At 64.1% G+C, this 24,275-nt stretch overlaps 1 protein-coding gene across 1 annotated transcript in view; it reads left to right on the top strand.

The window, feature by feature from the left end:
• LOC114218064 (cohesin subunit SA-2-like) overlaps nucleotides 1-24,224 on the top strand; it is a 56,095-nt gene extending 31,871 nt beyond the window's left edge. Inside the window, exons 12-32 of the mRNA XM_088028588.1 lie at nucleotides 1,432-1,511; nucleotides 5,401-5,508; nucleotides 6,359-6,470; nucleotides 6,933-7,047; nucleotides 9,561-9,664; nucleotides 10,641-10,733; nucleotides 10,861-10,950; nucleotides 11,783-11,989; nucleotides 13,073-13,149; nucleotides 13,571-13,658; nucleotides 13,879-13,959; nucleotides 14,656-14,748; nucleotides 15,860-16,022; nucleotides 16,518-16,666; nucleotides 18,940-19,041; nucleotides 21,201-21,352; nucleotides 21,683-21,817; nucleotides 22,165-22,343; nucleotides 22,415-22,520; nucleotides 23,123-23,213; nucleotides 24,126-24,224. Coding sequence (XP_087884714.1) covers nucleotides 1,432-1,511; nucleotides 5,401-5,508; nucleotides 6,359-6,470; nucleotides 6,933-7,047; nucleotides 9,561-9,664; nucleotides 10,641-10,733; nucleotides 10,861-10,950; nucleotides 11,783-11,989; nucleotides 13,073-13,149; nucleotides 13,571-13,658; nucleotides 13,879-13,959; nucleotides 14,656-14,748; nucleotides 15,860-16,022; nucleotides 16,518-16,666; nucleotides 18,940-19,041; nucleotides 21,201-21,352; nucleotides 21,683-21,817; nucleotides 22,165-22,343; nucleotides 22,415-22,520; nucleotides 23,123-23,213; nucleotides 24,126-24,140 — 2,340 coding nt within the window. The 3' untranslated portion in view covers nucleotides 24,141-24,224. The remainder of the gene's footprint in view (nucleotides 1-1,431; nucleotides 1,512-5,400; nucleotides 5,509-6,358; nucleotides 6,471-6,932; nucleotides 7,048-9,560; nucleotides 9,665-10,640; nucleotides 10,734-10,860; nucleotides 10,951-11,782; nucleotides 11,990-13,072; nucleotides 13,150-13,570; nucleotides 13,659-13,878; nucleotides 13,960-14,655; nucleotides 14,749-15,859; nucleotides 16,023-16,517; nucleotides 16,667-18,939; nucleotides 19,042-21,200; nucleotides 21,353-21,682; nucleotides 21,818-22,164; nucleotides 22,344-22,414; nucleotides 22,521-23,122; nucleotides 23,214-24,125) is intronic.
• Nucleotides 24,225-24,275: the final 51 nt, after the last annotated feature.

Below are 24,275 nucleotides of genomic sequence, written 5' to 3'. Positions count from 1 at the left end.
GTTGAGCAGGAAACCAGTGAGGCCGGACAGCCAGGAGCCATGCGTGCCCGTGTATTTATAGAAGTCTTCCCTGACCCGGGAGCATTCCCAGGACGCGGAGACCCCCAGAAGAGTGATCTCACACCTGAGGAAGAGTGGGAACCAGGGAAAGACGAGAACACAATCCCCTGCACTGTCTGGGAGCTCAGGATGCGCCTTTCCTCCAGGTGCAGGGAGGCCCCCGCCCATGAGGGTGAGGGGCTGTTGCAGATGGCCCTCCCATACCTCCTGCCGTTTCTCGACCCTTGCACCTTGGAACACCACACCGTGCAAAGGGCCGAGCTGGGGGCAGCATGCCCTGGGCCCTGTCAGGGCGCCGTTGTGTCCAGGGGGGCAGAAGCTTCCGGTCCTGGTTTTGTGACCCTGTGAGATGATGCGTGGCAGTGTGTGGGGATGGGGTCCCACATCTGGCAGGTCTGGGGACAGGGTCTCACGTCAGGCAGCTCTGGGGACGACTGTGTGCCCTGCCCTGTGGTCCCGACTTCCACGTGGCGATTCCCACTGTCTCTGGGAAAAGTAAAGTCCACATGTAGAGAGGAGTGAGTGGAGGTTGAAAGCCCAGTGCGGACACCCCAGTGTCCACGGGGGCATGGAGGGCCTCCTGGAGGTGGTGGTGAATCCCCACGGAGGAGGACGGTGTGGTGCCAACCCCGTGTGCCAGCCAGCCGGGACCCATGGCCCGTTTCTGGGGATAGAGGTTGTGCAGAGTAGTCATCCACCATCCCTCGTAGGAAAGAAGCACTATGTAGGCTTGTCCTCTGGATGGGCACACGTTGTGTGGAGCTCACACCCCCAGACCGGCAGGGATGCAGACCGCGGTCTTCCGGGCGACTGTGCTTGGCCAGTAGCGCTGGTGGAAGCGGCCTCAGGGTGCTTCCCTGAAGCCCTGAGGATCCCAGGCTTCTGCTTCCAGTTTCTGCACAATTCCCTCTCACGGTCCATCCGCACCAGCAGTGACAGCTGGGGACACTAGGAAAGTCTGGGGACGCTTGGGTGCTAGCGCCTGTGGGGGGGTGGTACTGACATCTGAGGGCACCAGCGACGTAGCTGGATGCCCCATCCCACGAGGGGACGACCCAGCCCCGCATCCTCGGTACTGCTGCGGGGAGAGAACAGAGGCGGGGCTGTAAGCCTGGGGGGCGTGGGGACCCGACCGTGCAGTGGGGGCGGGAGAGGACGCTGCTGGCGTCGTGCGCGTCAGCCTGGGTCCTCACCGCCCCGGCCTCGGGGGTGATTGGTGCCAGGCTGCCAGTCGGCTGCTGACGTGGGGGTGCCTCCGATGGGGCAGTCCGTCCTGTGAGGTGGCGGTGGGGGGGGGGGGTGTGCGGTGCCCTGTGTCACGCAGACGGTGCTGGAACGGAGCCTGTTCGTTTCGTGGTCTTCCTTCCGTAGAAACGAATCCTGTCGATGACGCAGGACAGGCAGCCGGAAATCACATCCGAGTGCATGCAGCTCCTGAGGCTCATATCCGAGTAAGTCGCTGCGCCCGTGCCGCGCGCTTCCCCGCTGGCGGTCGCCGTGCCCGTGCCGCGCGCTTCCCCGCTGGCGGTTGCACCGTGCCGGTGCTGCGCGTTCGCCGGCTGTAGGTACTAATGCCCATGCCGCACTTCCCTGCTGGAGGTCCCCACGCCCATGCCGCATGCTCGCCGGCGGGAGATCCCCGTGTCCATGCCGCACGCTCGCTGGCTGTAAGTACTCACACCTGTGCGGCGTGCTAGCCGGCGGGAGGTCCCGGCGCCCGTGCGGCACGTCCGCCGATTGGAGGTCGCCGTGCCCCTGCCGCGCGTTCGCCGGCTGTAGGTACTAATGCCCGTGCCGCACTTGCCCGCTGGAGGTCCCTGCGCCCATGCCGCGTGCTCGCCGGCGGGAGGTCCCCGCGCCTGTGCCGTGCGCTTCCCCGCTGGCGGTCCCCTTGCCCGTGCCGTGTGCTTCCCCGCTGGAGGTCCCCGTGCCGCACTTGCCCGCTGGAGGTCCCTGCGCCCATGCCGCGTGCTCGCCGGCGGGAGGTCCCCGCGCCTGTGCCGTGCGCTTCCCCGCTGGCGGTCCCCTTGCCCGTGCCATGCGCTTCTCCGCTGGAGGTCCCCGTTCCCGTGCCATGCGCTTCCCCGCTGGAGGTCCCCGTGCCTATGCGGCGCGCCCGCTGTTTGGAGGTCGCCGTGCCCGTGCCGTGCATTCGCCGGCAGGAGGTCCCCGTGCCCATGCCGCACGCTCGCTGGCTGTAAGTACTCACACCTGTGTGGTGTCCTCGCCGGCGGGAGGTCCCCGTGCCCGTGCCGCGGGCCCGCCGGGTGTAAGTACTCACGCCCATGCATGCGTCCGCCGGCTGGGGGCAGGAGGGGGCGTGCAGCCACCACACGTGATGGAGGCGGACAGTGGGGATGCGTGGTCATGCGGGCAAAGGCGCGTGTCCGGCTAAGTAAGACACGCCAAGCGTCCACTCGGGGCTTGCGCTCCTGCTGGGTTTCAGAACTCTGCCACCAACATCCTGGCTTGCGATCCACCGCAGGGGCTCGTTGGGTCGCCTGAGAGGGCCTGGCGCTCAGGGGTTTGGGGGTTCTCTCTGGGGTCCTGGCCCCTCCTGTCCGCTGCTGGCCCTGTGTCAGGGGCTCCGAGGGGCTGGTGTCGGGGTGGCTACGATTGGCTGGGCCTGCAGAACGTTCTGGAAGCTCCAGGGTCCCAAGTAGCACTTAGGCTGGGACGTGGGGCTCTTGTTCCCCTGGACGTGCCCCGTGCAGGATGCAGCCTCCTTGCTCAGTGAGTCAGGTGTCAGGCATTGACGCGAGGCAGTGCTGGAACAGGGGACACGGGGACACGACCTCCGGCTCGGCCCCTGTGCATAGACACCGGGGAGGGTGCTGTGGGGATGTCTTATACCCCAAAGGCTGGGTGCCTCCCCGTGGTGCCATCTGTCTGCCCCGTGCTGGGGACAGAGCGGGCCCAGGTGGGCGTTGGACCGTCTCACGGCTCTGCATCTGGCGCAGCCCAGATGGACACTGTCGCAGCGGGGGTCCGGGCTCCGGGCTTCGTCCGTGCTGTGCTGTGGTCCCGTGAGTGGCCGGTGCTGCTGCCAGCTGGCCTGATGCCCACACCCAGGAGCAGTGGGTGGGTGATAAGTTGTATTATAAAATGGAACCGTCTGGACAGAGCAGAGTGCAGACGGGCACCGCGACCCGGGTTGGGGCCCGGGTGCGGGAATGCGTGTCTGCTGGGGCCTTGCTGCCCACCACTGTCCCAAGCACAGTGCAGGCTGCACTCGTGGCCGTGAGCCCACCGACAGCAACACAGAGAAGCTCTTACCTGTGTGGCTCCTGACACATGAGTACAAGACACCTGGCAGGGACGTGAGGTCCCCATCTAGTCCTCCAGCTGCTGCCTGCCCCTGCAGAGCCCGGGATGCGCCTGGAGTTGGTGGCAGGAGGGAGTGTGCGCGCACGTGGCGCGAGAAGGTGCTGGAAGAACCGGATGGAGGATTTGGGTCCCGGGCCGCAGGGTCGCTGTGGATGTGGTGGCGCGACCACAGGGTGTCTCACGCCCACGCGGAGTCTCTGCTGTGCTCAGACCGCGTTCTGAGGTGGCTTTGCTCTTGTCTCCCGTGCCTGGGCTCTGAGTGGCCCTGTCTGAGGTCTGTGTCCTACAGATGCTGTGTCTTTCACGGGCGCTGTGGGCCTGGCTGTGGGGGGGCCCCTCCAGCCTGGGGTCGTGGCCTCTACCTCCTGCCCTGTGCAGGCTGGGTGGCCCAGGGTAGCTGCATGTCCTGCTCGCTGGTGTTCCCATGGCCGCTGTGTCCGTCGGGGCCCTCCAGAGAGACGGAGCCAACAGGAGGCGTGTGGACACGTGCATCTAGAAGCAGGCCCGTTATGGGCACTGGCTGAGGATAACGGAGGTGGGGACGTCCCAGGACGTGTGTCTGCGAGCTGGCTGCCGCCCACGGTGAGGCTCATGGGCGGCCGAGTGGATGGGCCTGGACCGTGGCAGGTGGCCGTGGGGCCCGTGGAGCAGGCTCCTGGGCTTAAGCTGTCCAGCGTGTGAGTGGCTCCCTCCCATCGCTGAGGGTCTGCGACGGGTCGGAGGTCGGCAGCTGCCCACGCACGTAAGGGAGTGACGACAGTGGAAGCCTTGTGTCAACCTGACTGCTCACAGTGGGGGCGGGGCGCAGCTTACCCATGATTCCGCAGAGTCCGTGAGGAGTTCCCTGCATAGACTCACATGCGGGCCCAGCAGATCGTCCTGCCCGGTGTGGTGGGCCCTCTCTAATCCGTTGAAGGCCTACGTGACACGAGGGGGAGGAAGGGTGTGTCCGCCGGGCTAACCCTAACCCATCCCCGTGGCCATCCTGCTCCCACGCCTTCGGGCTACAGCTGTGCCAGCACCTCGTGGGCCCTTGCGCGGCAAAGCGCCAGGTCCTGGGGCCACACCCTGGCCTGAGTCCCCAGGTGGGCTCAGAACCATGTGGCTTTGGGGCTTGAGGCTTGGACAGGGCTGACGTGGACCTGCCGAACACGCTCCTTGCTGTGTGCAGTGCCCGAGGGTGAATGCAGGTGTCCCACTCCCTTGTCTGGGGCCTCCCCACGTCCTTGGGGGTCTCCCACCTTCATTCGAACCCCAGGCACTGTGGCGTGTAGGCCGCCTGCCCTGGTTTCTGCTGGTTTTGGGAATGCCCACGTGGCCACGTTGGCAGGTTGCTCCACTTGTGATGTGGTGAATGCTGTGTCACACGTGGGTTCAGTGGATGCATTTGGACAAAGGGTCTCACGCTGGTGATGTCCCTCCACACGCTGCCAGTGGTGTCCCTCACCCAAATGCCCCAAACGCTCCCACCATGGGTACCCGTGGACATCTGCTGCCCCCCCGTGTGTGCCCCTGCATGGCCACCTGCTTGCAGTCAGGAGCGCTGCTCCTGGGGGGGGTGGAGGGTTGGGCAGAGTTGGGCTGACAGGTGCCCCAGGTGCACACGCGGGAGAGGACGGAGAGCTTTTCCCCTAATTTGGGGCTCACAGGCGGCTTAGAGGGGAAGGAACCAACTCTAACGCCGCAGGCGCTGTGGAGGGCAGGCCTTCCTGGGATCCTGCTCACCTGGCCTCAGCTCACGTGGCATCTTCTCATGTGGCCTCAGCTCACATCCTGGGTTGTGGGCTGCCCTGGGTGAGCTCAGACTGGTTGGAATTCCAGATTAGGCCACATCTAGGGGAAGCCGAGGTTGGGGCTATTGGCCCAACAGAGAACCTCAGTTTGCTCTCGGGGACAGGCATGTGTGGCAGAGCCCCGTGTGCACAGATCCGTACGGCAGAGCCCCGTGTGCACAGGTCCGTGTGGCAGAGCCCCGTGCGCAGGGGCCCTGGGCTCACGAGTGTCTCCCCCCAGGCACTACGTGGGCGTGTTCTCCGCCATGGAGTACGTCTTCCTGTTCCAGTTTGTGTACGCGGCCTACAGGCCCATGGCCACAGCTGCGGGCGAGCTCATCTGTAAGAGGTAAGGTGGGTGCCTGGCCACCCTGGGGCCCCGATGGGGTCTCCAGGGCTGTGATGTCACTGTGATGTTGGAGGTGGGGTCCCATGTCCCGTGTCCCACATCCCACCAGCTGCAGATGTGCACATGGAGGGTGGGGGGCGGGAGGAGGCCCCAGGACCCCCAAGAACGGCAGGGCACATGACCAGGGGGTCGGCAGGTGTTGGGCCCTGAGGGACAGAACAGGTTGGACATGAGCGCCACCTAAGGCCCTCTCAGGTCCTCTGAAGCCCCCTGCCCCCGAGGTCCCCTGAGGCCCCCTTGAGGGTCTCCTGAGGGCCCCTGAGGCCCCATGAAGCCCCCTGCTCCTGAGGTCCTCTGAAGCCCCCTGAGGTCCTCTGAAGCCCCATGTCCCTGAGGCCCCCCCCCCCCCGAGGCCCCCTGAGGGTCTCCTGAGGGCCCCTGAGGCCCCTTGAAGCCCTGTGCTCCTGAGGGCCCCTCCTGGGCCATCTGGCTGTCTTGCCCTCACTAACGTTCGGGTCAAGTTCCCCATTCTCGGCTTCTCTGGGGGTTTGAGGTGCAGCGACTGGGGACAGTCTGGTGGTTGGTTCCCTCCCCAGTGCTGGTCCGAGCTGACAGTCGGCTCGGACAGACAGAAGTCAGTTCTGGACCTTTCCTCCGCGGTCTGTTTCGTGCCCCCATGGCTTCCTGGTATTCCTGCGCCCCGGGTCTCTGTGTGGCGAGTGTGTGCAGACATGCATGCTGGAGTGCGGGTCGGCCCAACCCCCCAGGACCCGGGCGCCCAGCCAGGAGCACGGCCCCCTCGCCCCCCCCCCCCGGCCAACGTCGGGGTCACTTTCTCTGATCTCCCTAGGCTCCTGGCCCCTCCGCCCCATGAAGGTTTCTTTGGTCAAGAGCCCCCTGATGAGTTTGATAGAAATCTGCAGAACATGAAGACGCTAATCGACTTCTACCTGCAGGGCGAGGTGAGGGCGTGGCCGTGTGGGGCCCGGGGACAGGATGTCCGAGCCACGTGAGGGACCTGGACTCGTGTCCCGTGCCCTGCACCCCATCTTCCATGCCATGTCCTATGTCCCATGCCCGCATCCCACGTTGGGCTGGAAAGGGGCTCGGTTGCTGTGTGCACAACACTTGCTTTGGGCACGTGGGAGTCGCGTCCCTGGGTTGGTGTCCTCGTGTGTCTTTACGTGTCCACACGTGGGAGGGTTGGGAAGGGGGCCCTCCCTGCCTGTGTCATTACCTGACCTCCCCGTCCCGTGTCATCATCCCATGTCCTCTCCGCCCCGTGTCACCGCCGTGTCCTGTCCGCCCTGTGTCGTCGTCCCGTGCCCTCCCCGCCCCGTGCCGTCGTCCCGTGTCTTCCCCGTCCCGTGTCATCGCGTGTCCTTTCTCATCCTTACCTCACATGTCCGGCACGTCCCTGTCAGTTCCACAGACATGTCCCGTACCTGGTGGACGGCCTGTGGGAGGCAGCGCCCGCCCTGGTCCGGAACTGGGAGTGCATGACGGCCCTGCTGCTGGAGCCACGTGGCGGGCGCCAAGGTGAGCGTGGCCAGAAGCCTGCTCTGAGTCGGGGACCAGGGCCGTGATCCTGCTGGCCTCCCTGCCGTGCCTGCCAGGCCCACCATCCCCCACCCCGTGTCCCGCTGTTCCCCCCCGTCCTCCCATCCCCCCATTTCCCCCCGTGTCCTGCCATCCTCCATGTCCCCACGTGTCCCGCCATCCCCGTGTCCCGCCGTCCCCGTGTCCCGCCGTCCCATGTCCCACGGTCCCCATGTCCCGCTGTCCCCACGTGTCCTACCGTCCCCGTCCCGCTGTCCCATGTCCCGCTGTCCCCATCCCGTGTCCCGCTGTCCCGTGTCCCGCCGTCCCCATGTCCCGCTGTCCCCGTGTCCCGCTGTTCCCCCGTCCTCCCATCCCATTTCCCCCGTGTCCTGCCATCCTCCATGTCCCACGGTCCCCGTGTCCCGCTGTCCCCATCCCCCGTGTCCCGCTGTCCCGTGTCCCACCGTCCCCATGTCCCGCCGTCCCCGTGTCCCGCTGTCCCATGTCCCACGGTCCCCGTGTCCCGCTGTCCCCACGTGTCCTACCATCCCCGTGTCCCGCTGTCCCATGTCCCGCTGTCCCCACGTGTCCCGCCGTCCCCGTGTCCCGCTGTCCCCGTGTCCCGCTGTTCCCCCGTCCTCCCATCCCATTTCCCCCGTGTCCTGCCATCCTCCATGTCCCACTGTCCCCGTGTCCCGCTGTCCCATGTCCCGCTGTCCCGTGTCCCGCCGTCCCCATGTCCTGCCGTCCCCGTGTCCCGCTGTCCCCCCACGTCCCGCTGTCTCTGTCCCGTGGTCCCCATCCCCCGTGTCCCACGATGCCCCTTGTGTCCCCCTGTCCCTGCCCTCTCTGTGTCCCGCCATATGGCCCGTCTTCCCCTGGCCCGCCACCCCTGCTGCCCCCCGCTGTCCCGCCAGGTGTCCGCCCACGCTGTCCGTGACACTGGTTGGCAGGATGTGGCGCAAGCAGGCCCGTCAACGCCTCCTGTGATGCGTCTGCTCCTTGAGGGGCTGGTCGCGGGGAGGGGCACGTGCCATGCTTCCCTGGGGTGAGAGAACCTCAGGTCTGGAGGGTGCGGTTCACAGGTCTCTAGTCGGGGGTCCACGGGACGAGGGCCACGGGCCGCTTTCCTGTAAGAGGATCAGCCCGGGAGCCGCTGAAGCCCAAAGCCTGGGCCCCAGAGTCGCGGTGCAGCCTGGTGAACGAGCCCCCAGCGGCTGGGACCCCCTTCCCCCAACCCTCTCAGACCCTGCCCCCCCGACACCGCCAGACACCACCCCCAGGGAGACGGCCCCCTCCTCTGACACTGTCCCCCCGAGCTGCGGCCGAGGCCCCGCCCCTCTAAGACCCCCCTCTCCCCGACCCCCCGCTTCAGACACAGGTGTCCTTTGGTAATAGCCAGGGGTCCCAGGGCCACGTATCAGACCTCCAGGCCCGTCTCATTCCTGGCGGGACCAGCAGCCTCAACCATGCTCCCTGGGGCCACCGGAGGGGCCCGTTTCTTTATCGTGAGGACGTCTCCTTTACTCCGACCCGAATTTCTGGGGCCCCGCTGCGTGGCCTCTGTTCTTATGGACTCTGTGTATGAACCTTGGCTGTACCTGGGCTCGTAGGGGCAACCAACTCTAGGATGTGGGACGCTGGACAGGAGGATCCACGTGCGAGGTTCTCAGAGCGGCTGTGACAAATTACCTCAAACCTGGTGGCTTAAAACAAGAATCCAGCCCCTCCCAGCTGTGGAGATAGAGTCTGAGGTCCAGGCGGGGCAGGGTTGTGCTCCCTCCAGAGGCCCCAGGGGAGGGTCCTTCCTGCCTCTTCCAGCTCCTGGGGCTCCAGGCGTCCCTGGGCTGGTGGCCGCGTCCCTCCCGTCTCTTCCTCCGTCCTCACGTGGCTTCTCCTCTGTGTCTGTGTCTCGTTTTCTGTCTCTTACAAGGACACCTGTCATTGGATTTAGGGCCACCCTGCTCCAGGTTGAGCTCATCTCAGATCTTTCAGTTCATCCCATCGGCAAAGATCTGATTTCCCCACAAGCTCACATTCTGAGATTCTGGGTAGGTGTGAATTTGAGGAGTGAAAGTCACCGCAGAACAGCCAGTGGACAGACTGTCCCCGCATCTGGATGGGTTTAGACCCGTGTCCCCGGATACGGGGCCGATGCCAGGGGAGCCCATGTGCGGTTGTAGGTATTGTCAGGTGTTGTCATGGGAACACATGTGTCTGCCCCGGCCCAGGGATGTGTGCAGCGGAGCCCACGTTGCAGTGAACGGGCGACAGTGGTTCGCTTTGCGTGCAGTCTGAGCAAAGGGCTGGGCCTGGTTGCCATCGTTTGCTCATCACTGAGTCCGTGAGCTGTGTTGGGGCGCTGTTGTGCCCAGGAGCCCAGCTGCGCTCCCCACGTGCCCTGAGCCCACGCTGGGCCACCGAGGCCTCTCAGGGCAGCGCACCACTGCAGAGCATTCCGTGTCCGGTGAGGGTCCGAGTGGGCTGAGCTGGCCACTGTCTCCCCGCAGCACTGACGAGTCAGCAGGAAAGAGTGCTCATTGAGATGCTCGTGGCCGCTGTGCGACAGGCTGCAGAGGGCCGCCCACCTGCTGGCCGCCGACTGGGCAAGAAAGTCAGTGCCACCCCCGCCCCCACGTGGATGCGCTTCGTCCCCTGTGCTGACCGCTCCGCTGGGGCTCTCGTGCTGGGGCTCTGTGGGTGCCCGCTCCCAGCTCGGCCACGCAGCGCCCCCGCCCGCCTGGCCCTGGGCTCCGCTTTCTGCTGCTTCCGCCTTGTGCTTGCCGCCCTGGCTGCTCACTTGGCCGTGGGCCCCGCGGGCAGGGCTCTTGGCCACCCAGGTAGGTCTTGCTGGCCGTGCTTCGCAGCTGCCGCCCACCCCTCCTGCCGGCCGCCAAGCCCTCTGCCACCTGCTTCCTGTGTCTGCCGTCGGCCTCCCCGGGGAGGGCACTCCACAGTCCTCCCTGTGCCGTGCGCACGCTCTGAGGACGTGCAGTTGGTCAGCCAGCCTTTGAATTGCCTCTGTTGGAGCCTCTGGCGCTGTTGGGACAAAAGATCGTACCCCGGGGGACCTAAAACCACAGGAATTATGCATTCTGCCCCAGCTTTGCAGACCAGAAGTCAGATCCAGGCGGGGCAGAACCGCTGAGATCCAGGCGGGGCGGCGCTATGCTCCCTCCTGAGATTCCTGGGAAGGGTCCTCCCTGCCTCTTGCAGCTTCTGGGGCCCCAGGTGTCCCTGGGCTTGTGGTCGAGTCCCTCTCGTGTCTGCCTCCGTCCTCACGTGGCTGTCATTTTCCGCTCTGTGCACGTGTCTGGTTCTGGGCCCTCGGTTTTGTGACACCAGTCCTACTGGATTAGGGCCCACCGTAAGGTGTGAACTTGGGGGAGACAGCTCAGTTCTTGATGGCGTCCCTGCATGGGAAGCACTCGATTGGAAACGAAACAGCAGAGTAGCCGTCGAAGCTTTGTCCTTGATCTGGGGGCAGCTCTGGCTGGGTGTGACCTGGTCCTGTGCGAGGAGGTCCCAGGGCCACCGTGGGACCCTCGTGGCTCCGTCATGGGCTCAGGCCACGCATGCTCTGCCTGCAGGCGGCCAGGGAGGTGGACGGGACCCGCCGCTGCCGCGAGCATGCCAACATGAGCCGACACTTTGTCAAGGTGCTGCCCCGGCTGCTCTCCAAGGTGCCAAGTGGGGAAGGGCCCCAGGCCGAGAGCCCAGGGAGGCTGGGGGAGCTCCAGGGCAGGCCAGGAGGCGGCAGAAGCGAGGGGAGGCTGGCGAGGCTCCACTTCACGCCTCCTCTCTGGGCAGTTTGCAGCAGACAAAGAGAAGGTGACCCCCCTCCTGCAGATCCCACAGTATTGCAACCTGGACGTGTACGACATGGACGGCCTGGGCTCGGTACGTCCTAGGATGCCGTTCCTCCTCCCTGAGCTCCATGCCTGGGGGCCACAGCCCTCCTTCTAAGGTCCACACCCCGCTTGTCTGGCTCCAAGGGATGGGGCCACGTCTCTTCTCCCTGGAGTTCCACGCGGGGCAGAGGGCACACTCCTCCTCCTCAGGGTCCATGCCCCTGCACTGGGGTCGCGTCCCACTCTCCTCTGGGTCCACATCCCCCCCTTCTGTGGGTCCACGCCCCCCACCCCATCTGGGTCCCGGCATGGGGGCCACGTCCCTTCTCCCTGGAGTTTCGCAGGGGGGCTGCTTTCCTCCTCCCTGTCCACACTGCAGGGGCCCGCCATCACCCACTCTTGTGGCAGAGTCAAGACCCCTATGCTTGCAACTCCTGTGACTTTCTTCTCTTGGCCGCATGCCCCCCTCCCTGCGCTCCAGCTGGCCCTTTTAGCCGCTGACCTTCTTCCAAACCTCGTGACCTTCCGCTCCATCCCTGACCTTTCCCTGAACCCTGTGATCCCCTGGCCTCCCCCCCACCCGACCCCTGATCTTCTCCCTGACCCTTTATCTGCCCTCAACCCTGTGACCCCTGACGGTTCCCCGTATGACCTCGGACCTTTCCTCCTTGACCTCCTGACCTTTCTTCTTAGCCCATGAACCCCTGGCCTTCCCCCTCAACCCCCTGACCTCCTCGCTGATCTCCTGAACTTTCCACTGGCAGTTTCCCCCTCGACCTCCCGACCCCCTGACCTTTTCTCTCCACCCCGTGCTGTAATCCCCTGACCGGTCCTTTGTCCCCCCCCCCCCACCGGCCCCCCTCCCCCACCGCCTTGCGCAGTACCTGGACGCAGCCCTGCTAGAGCTGGACTGCCTGGTGCAGCGGCACTCGGACGTGGCGGTGCTGGAGGCCTGTGCCCGCGCCTACGGCACCTACTGTGACGAAGGGGGCTCTGCCCACTGCCAGGCTGCCCCCGCCTGCAGCCGGCTGGTGGACATGCTGGTGGACGTGCTGACCCCACTGCTGGACGTGTTCATCCAAAATGAGGTGCTGGCTGTGGGGGTGTTTGGGGGAGTGGGGTGTGTGATGTGGGTGGTGTGCATGTTGGGTGTAGGTGTGGGTATGGAGTGTGTCGTGAAGGGTGTGGAGAAATCCACGGCGGTAGGGAGGACGTGCTGATCGAAGATGCTTAGGCTCAATCCTTTCTGTTCTGTTGACGTTTCGTAAAGCTGGGCACCTGTCCGGGGTCAGCTCTGTGAACTCGCCAGCGTGTACCTGGGGGACCGGCTCTTGGTCTCTGGGGACACAGGGTGGGTTCTCCGTTTGAGCCCCGACTGTTCCTGCTGCATCTATGACGGGTGTGGGAACGTGTGGGGGCTGGTAACAAAGTATTCCGTTATTCTCCGCAGGAGCCCCGTAAGCCCCCAGAAAACACGCCCTGACAGAGGCACTGGCCTGTCTACACTTGGCGGGCAGATGGTTTCTGTAAAGAGCCACATCATAAACATTTTTTGGCTGAGCGGGTAAACCTGTTCTCGGGTGGTAGTACGAGAGCACCGGAGACAACACGTCACTGGGGCCGTGTTCCAACAAAACTTTATTGACACAGACAGGCTGAAGGCCAGGTGTCTGGCCCTGCTTCAGGCACTTTCCTTGTGAGGTCCCGCTTATTTCCACAAGCAGGACTCCAGGTTGCGCTTGCATATCCCCCAGCCCAGGGCCTGCCACGAATGTGGGGAGCTCGAGGTCAGCGACACGCTTCTCCGTGTGTTCTCTCAGCTGTAAAGTGAGAAACGTGTTCCCTGTCATGCATTCTTGATGGGGATGTGAGGGAAGTGCACAGAGATGGTCGATCTCAGACCCTGACTGTCCTCGTCGTCGGCAGCCTACGCGTCTTTGGGGGTGTCCTCTGCTCCCTCTCATTTCCTCCAGAGCTGGACACAGAATGGCCTGGGGCACTGTTGCCCTTTTTGAGATTTTAAAGAGCTGCCTTCCGGAAACTGGAGGACAGAGCAGGCAGGAGCGCAGGCCTGGCTCGAAGCCGGTCTGGCATCCCGGGGAAGCCCCCCCCCTGCCCCTGGAAAGTGCCTGTCCCGTCACCACCCCCTCTGCTCTCTCCCCGTTGTGTAGAAACAGGGCCTGTTCCTTGGACACGGTGAGATGGGGCGGATCTGCTCCACGCTGCGGAGACTGGCTGCCTTCTACAGGTGAGCGGGGCGACGCGCGGCCGGTTCCCTCGGGGGGGACACACATGACCCCCCAAGCCATGTGCCTGCTGCCTTACTCTGACAAACGTCCCCGTATCCCAGGTGAGGCAGGGAGCGCTCGGACCTCTGGGGGCTGTCCTGTGGGTGTGCCCGGTGGCTCTGGGGCACCTGGGAGCCCATCCTGCCCACCTGGGGCCCCGAGCCGTGTTCCCAGGAGCAGGGACTGCCTCACCAAGCAGGTGCTGGACGTCGTACCGGAGGGAGCCCAGCTCAGCCATCTGGGGTGGGTGGCCCCTCAACCGGCCAGGAAGTGATCCCTCAGCTCCAGGGCCTACTGACCAGTGTTCACGGCCCACCTGGGGGATGTTGGAGCTCCTGATGGGGCTGGGCCCTAAAACTCCTTGTGTGCGTCTCTGGCCAGCGCACACGACCTGAGCAGCTGGAACCTGTACGAGAAGATGGATAGCCTGCTGACTTTCCGGAGGCACCAGGGCAGCCTGCCCACTGAGGTGAGGGCGGAGGGCGTGAGGGGTGGGTCCTTGTTGGGGGCAGGGGGGACGGGTTCTGAGAGGAGAGAAGCGTCCTGAGGGGAGGGAAGCATGGGGGGAGGGTCCTGAGGGGAGAGGGGCAGGTACTGGGTGAGGTCTCAGGGTCCCCTGCTAAGGAATATTCCCAGGGTGGGTGTCCCATCCACATCCCCAACTCCATGACAGGCTCCGCGCCCCACAGGTTGTCCACTGTGCGCTCCAGTGCACCTACTATGCGCTCCTGTGGCAGATCGTCGCAGCCACGGACCGGCTGCCGCCCCAGGTGGGTGAGGGGCGCGGAGGAGGTCAGGTGTGGCCTGCAGTAGTCTGGGAGGAGGGGAAGATGGAGGGGGACAGGGCCGTCATTGCCGCTTTGACAGGCGTCCGCCCCCACCACTGGCTGCATCCATCCTCCCGGGGTCCAGCCAGGGCTCCTGGACTCTGACATGAGAGCTGACTTTGGGTCATGGCCGACACCGCCATGCAGCCTGTCCACCTGCCATGCGGAGTGAGGCTCAGGTGATCTCTGAGTACCTGCTTCTGTGTGCGCTGGGTGAGACCCTTGTCCTTGGCTGCTGGCCCGTCCCTTAGTTTGAAGCCAACCACACTTTGGGGCTATACTTATGGTTTCCTGGAAACCTGCAGGCCTGAGTTCCTTGGGATGTAGTGTGGGCCAGTGGGGGCAGAATATGGTGTGGGGGACCACGGAGATACAGGGAGGGGGGATGGGGGAGGGGATATGGGCGTAAAGATGGGGGGGAGGGGGAGGGAGATGGGGGAAGGGGGATGTGGGGGTACACGTGGGGGAGAGGGATGTGGGGGGAGGTTGGGAAATGGAGGACGGAGGGTGGACGTGAGGGTTAATCTGGGTTGGGATGCACCTGACGCGCTGGCTCACCTGAGGCGGGCAGGTACCTGGCGAGCTCGCTCACGGGTTCACCTGACGGGAGGCACCTGCACGCTGGCTGCTCGCTGGCAGGAGGCGCTCCTGGACTTGAGGAAAAGGCTGATGAAGTTCTGCCTGGTCTGCCGCGTGTACCTGAACCACCAGAGCAAGGTGCTGAGCGAGAAGGTGCGTGTGTCCCTCTCCGTGCTCACCGGGTGATCCCAGGGCTGGCCGAGCAAGAGGAGGGGCGTTAGAGACGCCCGGGCACGTGTGCTTGTGATGATCAGGGCACTCAGTGTTTCATGGGATGCTGTTTTCTCCTCTCAGTGTGTGTCTCGTGGGGTGACATTTGTCCTCAAACAGTGTAAAGTCGTGGGAGCATCTCATTTATATGAAGTGGTGTGCATGCCTTTGCACACTCCGATTTATGGGAACCCATGTGCATGCCTCTCCCCCCGCCCCAGTGACGGGAGTGCAGAGCCCGCGTGCACGCCCCCCCATTGACGGGAGCCCAGAGCCCACGCTCACGGCCCCGGTTTACGGGAGCCCATGCGCACGGCCCGTTTATACCAGCCTGGCGGAAGCTCCTGTCATCGGCTACCAGTGCTGTGGTGGTGGACACGCTTTGGGTGTTAGTTCCTGCCCACCGTGTCTCTGGTGGTTGAGGTACACGAAATCTTCAGGGTGATCTCCTGTCTCCGGGGAAGCCATTCTAAAGGCTTCACGATGCCGGACCCAGCCACCCTGCTTCCCGCCACCTTACAGGCTCAGTCACCTGCCTGCTTTTTTCCGATGCGGGTGTGAATTTTAAAAAGACTCTCTCCCGTCGTCTTAGATAAAACCCACCTCCCGTTTGACCGTCGATGGCTGAGGAGGTTGAGCGTGTGTCTCCTTTGCCAGCCACTGACTCGGTCCTGTGACCCCGCCCCTGCCCCGCCCCCCTCGGTCACAAGTATGTGTCCGTGGTTTGCTGTCCATGGGGCTTTGGCCACGGCCTTAGCCTGCACCGCTGTCCTGCCTGGATGTTGGGGACATTTCCGCTCACTGTGTGTTGTTTCTGGTGTGTATGTTGTACGTCTGTGTGTTGTGTGTTTCTGGTGCAGAGCTTGCAGGGTGGGGTTCAGAGGGGGAATGTCTTCGAGGGGCCGGGGGCTGTACCCCTCCATGTGCTATGGGTCTCACCCATCCCTGGGTTGCCCTGGGAGGCTGCGGGGGCAGCAGACGGGATCTGTCCTTGTGGGGTGGATGCCTGTCCCTGTCGGTGCACCCTCACCCCCACCCCCTCACACCCCCTCAGGCCTTCATCCTGCTCTGTGACTTGCTGCTCATCCTGAGCCACCAGGGCCCCGAGGAGGACACGGGCCTGGGGCTACTGTTCTTCGTCCCCGATCATGTCCTGCAGTGCAAGCTGCTCACCTTCGTCAGGGAGCACGTGTTCCTGGAGGACACAGGAGCCGCAGGTCAGCCTCCCAGGGGCCTGGAGCAGGGAAGGGGGAGAGACCTTGGGGTGGGGTTACCTGCGGCAGCCCAGGGGCGGGAGGGCCCGTGGGGGCTTGGGGTGGGAGGTGGATGGGCCTTGTGGGGTGCTCTAGCACCCTGGAATCTGGAGCTGCATTTCCCACACGTCTGTCTTCCTGGTTCATGCTGCCACAGAAGGGTCGGGGGGAGCCCTGACCGGGCGGTCAGGACCTGGAAACACAGGGGCCCTGCGGCACTCGGTGCTTCCTGTGTGGCCCTGGGTCTGTGCTCTGGGGGTCAGCATGTCCAGGGGTGGTTCTGACCCACTGCTGTCCTGGCACTGGTCCCCGGAGACGACGCCGGCACCCCTGAGCCCACCCATCGGACTCCCTGCTGTGCCCTGTCGTGCCCCTGCCATGCCCCTGCCTGCCCCTCGGCTGCCCCGTGGCAAGGGGGGGCTGCAGGATGACATGGCAGAGAGTGGGCTGTCTCTCCAGGTCCCAGCAGAGTTTACAAGGAGGAGGATGCGGACGAGCTGCATGAGCTGTTCCACAGGAGAAACATGCTGGCCGTGGTCTGTAAGCTCATTGTCTGCAACGTGCTGGAGATGAGTGCGGCCGCTGACATCTACCAGTTCTACCTGAAGGTCTCTGCCCGGCTCTCCCGTCCCCGCGGCCCGAGCTCACCCTCCCCCGCCCACTGCTCTCTTGTGTAAGACACAGGATTGGGGTAAAAGATTCCAAATGCACGGAGAACATGAGTGGAAAGTACCCAGATTTACGGACTCATTGTCATTAACTCGTTCTCCCGTTCCCTTCACCAACTCCCGTGGATCAGCCCACCTGTGTGCGCGTGTGGGCGGCATCCCTGTGAGTGCCTCATAAGCATTTTTAGAACCTTTTTTTTTTTTAAGATTTTATTTCTTTATTTGTCAGAGAGAGCACACAAGCAGGGGGAGCAGTAGGCAGAGCAGGCAGAGGGAGAAGCAGGCTCCCCCCTGAGCAAGGAGCCCCATGTGGGCTCGATCCCAGGACCCTGGGATCATGACCTGAGCTGAAGGCAGACGCTTCACCAACTGAGCCACCCAGGCGTTCCTCATAAGCATTTTTGTATCACTAACACCTTTTTCCAAACCTAACTCCTAGAGAGTACTTTCATTTAGAACAACACATCTTGTCTTTTAAAACTAGGTGGTCTTGTTCAGTGAAGCACTGCTGTTTTAATTTCATGCTTTCATTACTACTGAGATTGAATGCAAGCCCTGTGAGGGCAGGGACTTGATCTTTTTGGCTTTGATCGTTGACGTATCCCAAGTGATTATCATCACTGCCTGGTATTGACAAAAGCCCAAAAGTTTTGATGAATGCATGGATGGGTAAATGGATGAGCGCATGGGTCGATGGATGGATGGGTAGATAAACAGATGACTAGATGGGTGGATAGGTGGTTGGGTCGATAAGTGGGTGGATGGATAAGTGGCTGGGTGGGTGGGTGGGTGGATGGGTGGGTGGGTGGGTGGATGGGTGGATGGAGAGATGGATGGATTAATGGGTGGGTGGGTAGATGGATGGGTGGGTAGATGGGTGGATAAATGGATGGGTGGATGGGTGGATAAATGGATGGATGAATAAAGGGATAGGTAATGGATGGATAAATGGGTGGGTGGGTGGGGGATGGATGGATAAATGAATGGGGGGATGATGGGTGGATGAGTGCATGGGTCGATGGATGGATGGGTAGATAAACAGATGACTAGATGGGTGGATAGGTGGTTGGGTCGATAAGTGGGTGGATGGATAGATGGGTGGATGGATGGATGAATGGGCAGATGATAGGTGGATGAGTGGATGGGTAGATGGATGGGTGCGCAAGTAAACACATGAATAGATGGGTGGATAGGTGGATGGATGATAAATGGGTGGATGGATAAGTGGATGGGTGGATGGGGAGATGGATGGATAAATGGGTGGGTGGGTAGATGCATGGTTCAATGGGTGGGTGGGTAGATGGATGGTTCAATGGGTGGGTGGGTAGATGGATGGTTCAGTGGGTGGGTGGGTAGATGGATGGTTCAATGGGTGGGTAGACAAATGGATGGCTGGGTGGGTGAACAGATACATCTGTCAGTCACTGTCACTTCCTTTCTCAGAAATCGTCATCTCAAGACCTTCTTTTGGTGTCTTGTAATACAACGAAGACATTAGTCCTTTGTTATCTGTGGGAAATACATCCCCTCGATTACCTTTTAATTGAGTTTTATTTTTGTGACGGTATTTCTCTTCCCGTTTTAACCTCACGTGGTCCTGAGCTTTATGGCATGGGGTGTAGGGACAGGCTTGCCTGGGTTTTCCCCTGCGTCTTGTGTGTTGGGGTGGTGCTCTCCTCTCCCGGGACTTCCCTCCTATGCAGTTGTGCCCTGAGTCTACCCTCCTAGGTCCTGGGGGCCATGACGGCGGCCGTGTGTTGTCAGACATTTTGGTCGGCTCTTGCGGCTGTGCGCCCGCGGGCTGGCTCAGCTCTGGCACAGGCAGGTCGGTGTGATTCTGAGAGGCCTTGCTCCCGCTCCCGGCCCACAGTTCCCCTGGTGGCCCTGCCTTCCCCACAGAAGGAGCGCCCCTGAGGGAGGGGCCCAGCCAGTGCTGGGGGCGCAGCTGGGCCCCTGGACTGCGACGCCCGATGGCCACAGCTTCCCCAGGTCGTGTGGGATGCGCCCTGTCCTGCCGGCCCAGGGCCTGGTCCCGACACGGGGCCCGGTGGGTGCTGAGCGTACAGCGGGATCCACGTTCACGGACTTCCTGGGACCCAGACAGTGGGTCTGGGCTGCACGGCCGTCCTTAGTTTGTCATCTGGGAATACGCGTAGTAAGGAGGCTGTGCCTCGGTGGCCACCGTGGTGACGGTCCTTTCCTTGGACTCGCAGCACTACCATCACTTTGGCGACATCATCAAGGAGACCATGACGAGGACGAGGCAGAACGACAGGCTCCGCAATGCGCTGTCCCTGCTTCTGTGCCTGCAGCAGGTGAGCGGACGGTTCCGGAAGGTCTGACGGCGCCCTGCGACCGCTGCCTGCGGCACCGGGCCGCCCTGCGTCGCCCAGGCCCGGAGGGGTGCGCCTCCTTGGGGACACACCGGGCATGGGTGCCGCTGCGCCTCACTGCCCGCTCCTCGGGAGTCCTGCACCCGTTCGTGCCGTGTGATCAGCCGCTCGAGATGGGTGCATGTCGGCGGCCTGGCGGTCACAGCGTGCCATGGACGGACGGACGGACGGACGGACAGGGTGGCTGGCAGGTCAGACCCTTTTTCCTCCCGTGTTGCTGGAGGCTGCAGTCCAAGGTCAGGGTGCCAGTGGGGTCAGGTTCTGGGGAGACCTCTAGAGGGTCATGGATGGGCCCCTTCCGCCGTGTCCTCACGTGGCCACGGGTGGAACTCAGGAAGCTCTCTCCGCACACCTACGAGAACGCTACCCCACCGTGGGGGCCCCGCCATCCCGACCTCATCTGCTCCCAACCACCTCCCAAGGCCCCGCCTCCCAGCAGCCCCCTTGGGGGCCGGGCTTGCACGTGTGGACTCTGGGGGACACAGATGTTCAGTCTACCACAGCCGGCTTTCCCGGTGAGCCGGGTCTCCTGACAGTGACTCAGGGGGTGTCCCCGACCCTCAGGGTGGACGTCCCCCATCCCCCATCCACTGACCCTCAGGGGGTTGTTCCCCCCTCCCCCATCCACTGATCCTCAGGGTAGGTGTCCCTTGCAGTCCACTGACCGTCAAGAGTGGTTGCGTACCCCCCTCCCCCATCCACTGACACTCGGGGGGCATCCCCCATCCATTGACCTTCAGGATGGGCGTCCCCCCAATCCCCCGACTCTCAGGGTAGGCATCCCCCCTCCCCCGTCCACTGACCTTCCGGGTGGGTGCCCCCCCTTCCCCGTCCACTGACCCCCGAGGGGGGAGCGTGTGTCTTCTCCGTGTCAGTCTGTCATGACACCGTGTGCACGCGTGTGTGCTGTGTGACTCTGGTTCTTCCATCCCCGTGGCGGCTGGTTTACCCAGATCCGTGGAACCACGACTTGGACAGGTGGTGTGTTCCCTGCTCTGTTCTGCTTTCGGACGGGCGTGTCCGCGCCTAGTGTCAGGAGGGGCCACGTCCACGTCGCGAGGCTGTGTGGGGTCATGCGACAGCGGGGTCTCGAACTCAACTGTCTGTCCCCGTTCTGTGCACCGCATCTGGGGCCACCCACCTGGCTCTGAGCTCTCTGCAAGGACTGCCTGTGGTCCTCAACGCTGGGGCCACGGTGGCCCACACAGCCGACCGCCCGCCAGCCTCCGGGGCTGCCGTGGTCTCGTCTCCCTCTGGGGAGTTGAGCCTCCGCGGATGTATCAGGAAGGGCCGGGATCTGGCATCCCCTCTGCCAGCGTGGGTCCCGGTCCTCGTGCTCGGGCTGCCTGTGGGCGCGGTGGGCAAGGCCTTTCCGCAGACACTTGCTGGGCCGTCTCTACCCCGTGGTTTTCCTGGAACACGGCTTCTCGTTCCCGTTTCTGGAGGCCGTGTGCATTCCCGACCCTCACACTGAGGCCTGCCTTTAGGTCGGACTCTTTCCTGCCATTTCTTGTTCCTTTGGAAACGGCCTCCTTCCTCGTCCCCATAGAACGGGTCTGCACGTACGACGTTGAGGTGATGCAGATTCCCCAGAGCGAGCGTGGAACGGGGGCACGTCCCGGCCATGTCGCACCCCCCGTGTCCCCTTCCGTGTGCGTGTGTGTGTGTGTGTGTGTGTGTGTGTGACTTCTCTGTAAATCGGGAGCTCCTTCTCCCTCGCTGGTTTCCTGTTGAGCCTGACACACAGGAGCGGTCACTGAGCCGTCGCTGAGCAGACGTGACGCGGCAGTCTGGGTGCCCGTGGGACGTTTGCAGGCTGCCCGCCGCCCCCACCCCCCCGCCCGCTGCGAGTCGTGGTCTGTGCCGCGTGGTCCCCGCCCCCTCCCCCCATCCCCACCTGGGGGTGGCTCTGCGGAAGAGCCTCCTGCACCTGTCCTCTGCGGGTGTCATGGGCAAGTTTCGCCACTGGGGGGCGCTGGTTGGGGGGGTGGAGGGGAGGCTTCTCTGGATGTCCTTGAACCTCAGTCCCCTGGGACGTGCCTTTGACGACCCTGACCCCACGGCCCCTTGTGCTCCCGCAGCTGTTCCAGAAGCACGTGGACACGTACGGCCTTGGCTATGACCCCATCGAGTTCATCTGCGGCCCCTTCTACTCCATCCGGCTGCTGGCCCGCCGCTTTGCGCTCACCCTCGGCTTTGACCGCGCCCGGGACGCTGCCCACCTGATCCATAGGTGTGTGCTGGGGGAGGGGTGCTCTCTGACAACACCGCCTCCTCTGCCCCGCCCCTGGCCAGAGCCCTGCCTGACGCCGGGCTCCTGACTCTGACTACCGCCCCTGGTTGGAGCCCCGCCTGGTGCTGTGCTCCCCGCTCTGACCCCCGCCCCTGGTCTGAGCCCTGCCTGGCACCCTGTCCCCCGCATGAGCCTCACCTCATGCCCCGCTCCCCCAGGTGAGCCCCACCTGGCACCTCGCCCCTCCCCCGGGCCTCAGCTGATACCGTCCTTCCCATGTGAGCCCCACCTGACGCCCCCCCCGCCATCCGCTGGACACCCTGTCCCCAGGCGCGGGCTGGCCTTTGCCTTCTCTGAGTCCCCAGTGCCTGAAGAGGAGGCTCGGCAGCGCTTCCCCAACCTCAGCTTCCTGCTTGTGCTCGCTGAGTTCTCCTGCAAGATCCCGCCAGCCGAGCGACAAGCTGCGTGAGTGCGCTGGGGACCTGGGAAGGCGGGACCCCCTGGCGGTGGGGGCAGGGACGGGCTCCTGGGGACACGGGGCAGGGGTGGGAGCCCCTGTGGGGAGGGGATTCTCAGATGCGGACGACCCTGCTGAGGGCTGCCTTCCCTGGGCTGACGTGGGCCTGCTTGGGGTCCTGGGGGGCGCTTGGCTCTGGGCTGCAGGACCTGCGGCCACTGGGTGGCACCCCTCCAGCATGGCTCCATGGTCCTTAGCCCCCAGCAGGGGATGGACACCGGGGGCCCCATGGGTTCCTGGGGATCTTGCCGGGTCTCCTCTGACATCCCCCTGCCACGTCCACCCTTGCCCACAGACTCGCCCAATTCCAGGACTCCATTCCCGAGGGCGTGCCTGTCTTTGGGGAGGGGGACATGAACCCCATGCTCGTCTACCGCAAGTCCCTGATGAGGACAGACTACGTGGCCCAGGGGGAGGAGGAGCCCGCTGCCAACCCGTTTGACGCCATATGCAAAGACAGCAAGCGGCCCCAAGGTGGGGAGGATGTCCGGGGTTGGGAGGGGTGGCCCTGGGGGCCCCGTGGCTGACCGCTCCTGGCACCGCAGAGCTGCCCGTGGGGACGTGCTCCACCTGGACACCAGACACCCTGGCCAGCTCCAGCGCAGGGGACAGAGAGACGAGAAACTCCTCCAAGGGCCAGAAGTCCAAGAGGTGAGGCCGTCGTCTTCCAGGTCGGGGTGGAGGGGTCTGTCCTTAGTGGGGCAGCCTGTTGGGCCTCTGCCTGCCTGGTTTCGTGGTCATCCTCGTGGGTTTCTCCAGAGCAGAGCCTTGGGTTGGCCGTGAAAGGTTGCTGGTCTGATGGGTTGGGGTCCTGGTGTGAATCTGAGGCAGGGACAGGGCTGGTGTGATGGGCTGGGGCCCCGCGAGGGTCTGAGGCAGGGACGGGGCTGGTCTGGTGGGGGGGTTCTCGGTGTGGGTCTGAGGCAGGCACAGGGCTGGTCTGCCCATGTGCAGAGCGCGCTGTCCTGTAAGAACGTGTCCGGAGTGTAGCCAGGGGCTCTTGCCGACTGCCCCCACTGCCCAGCGCCGAGCAGGACTGCCCACAGTGCAGAACGGGATGGGACGGCGTTAGAGGTGCCACTGGTTGCCCACGATCTGGGGACCGTGCCTTGTCCACGTCTGTGCGTGTCCTGTGTTTTCCCAGGGCCGTCCACACCTGTTCCCTGCAGGGTTCGCACTCCCAGGGGCCTCTGGCCGCGGCTGGGTCACTGCCTCCGTCTCCCTGGCAACCGGCCACCCTTTGTCTCTGGCAGGGACGTCTTTGATGTTGACTTCCTGTCGTCGGAGGACTCTGAGAACTCTTCCAACGAAGACGTGGATGTGGAAGGCATCTCCGTCCATGAGGTCGGTGCAGGCTGGGCCCCGGGCGGTGGCCACGTGGGGGCGCTGGCCTGGGCCTGCCTTTCCTGCCATGGGCCCCACATCCCAGGGTGGTGCAGAGGTGGGACGTCCCATCTGATGGGGTCTCCTGGGTGACGCTGTGGCCTCTCTGCCCAGCGGGGGTGGGAGCAGGTCCGCCTGCATGTTCCTGGCGGTGGGGGGGGGCGGCGCGCGAGTGTGGAGATTTGGGCTCCGTTCGACAGCTCACCAGGTGTCTGCCGTGTGGACGACCACCTGGCTGCCAGACTGGGGGTGGGGCAGGCCCCTGAGCCGTCCCAGGTGCGTGCGCTCCAGGCTCACGCGGTGTGCTAGGGGCCTGAGGCTGGCAGGGTGTGATCCCATGCTCTGGACTGCTGCTTGGCTTAGGACTAGGTTTTGGGGTGCCCTGGGGTCCTCAGCATCTCTGTTGGCTCCTGCCTGGCGGCCCCCAAGTCACACCTCCAGGATCCATGGGTGTGACGTGGCCCTCAGAGCGGTGCAGAGGCTCATGGCAAGGCAGCCCCGCGTGGACACCCCCCCCACGGGCACACCCCCCTCCCCCGTGCGGACACCTGGGGTGGAGTCAGTGTGCCGGCCGGGGGGCCCTGGGCAGGAGTGTGGGAAGGCTGCGCCCTGTGCCCATTCCACATCCCCCGCCCTGCTCTGCTGCTCCCAGGGCCTGGCGGGCGGGGGTCCCAGTCCACTGCCCACCCCACACTGACCGGAAACCAGCCCGAGCCACGGTGTGCACCGCTCTCCGTGTCTCTGTCCACATGCGTGTGTGATTCTGTGTCCTGAGGGCTGTGTCTCTGTCCACGTCTCTGAGTCCTGAGGGCCGTCCGTGTCTCCGTCCACGTGTCTGTGGGTCCTGAGGGTAGTCCGTGTCTCCGTCCCCAGGGGGCATCAGACTGAAGAAGAGGACACACGCCCCGCTGGGACTCACGTCAGGAGTTCCGCGTTCCTCCTCGGTTGCTGCCTTGCGTTCCTGGGCTTGGGGAGCCAGTGGCGTCCAGGTGCGGCTGACCCAGGCCCCTGGGGGCTCCAGGC

Source organism: Eumetopias jubatus, unplaced genomic scaffold, assembly GCF_037043125.1.
Source record: "Eumetopias jubatus isolate StellerSeaLion01/CBP00866 unplaced genomic scaffold, mEumJub1_p1.0 scaffold_11, whole genome shotgun sequence".
NCBI classification, from domain to species: Eukaryota; Metazoa; Chordata; class Mammalia; order Carnivora; family Otariidae; genus Eumetopias; species Eumetopias jubatus.
The sequence above is the reverse complement of the archived record's forward strand: the minus strand, read 5'-3'. Positions and strand labels throughout refer to the sequence as shown.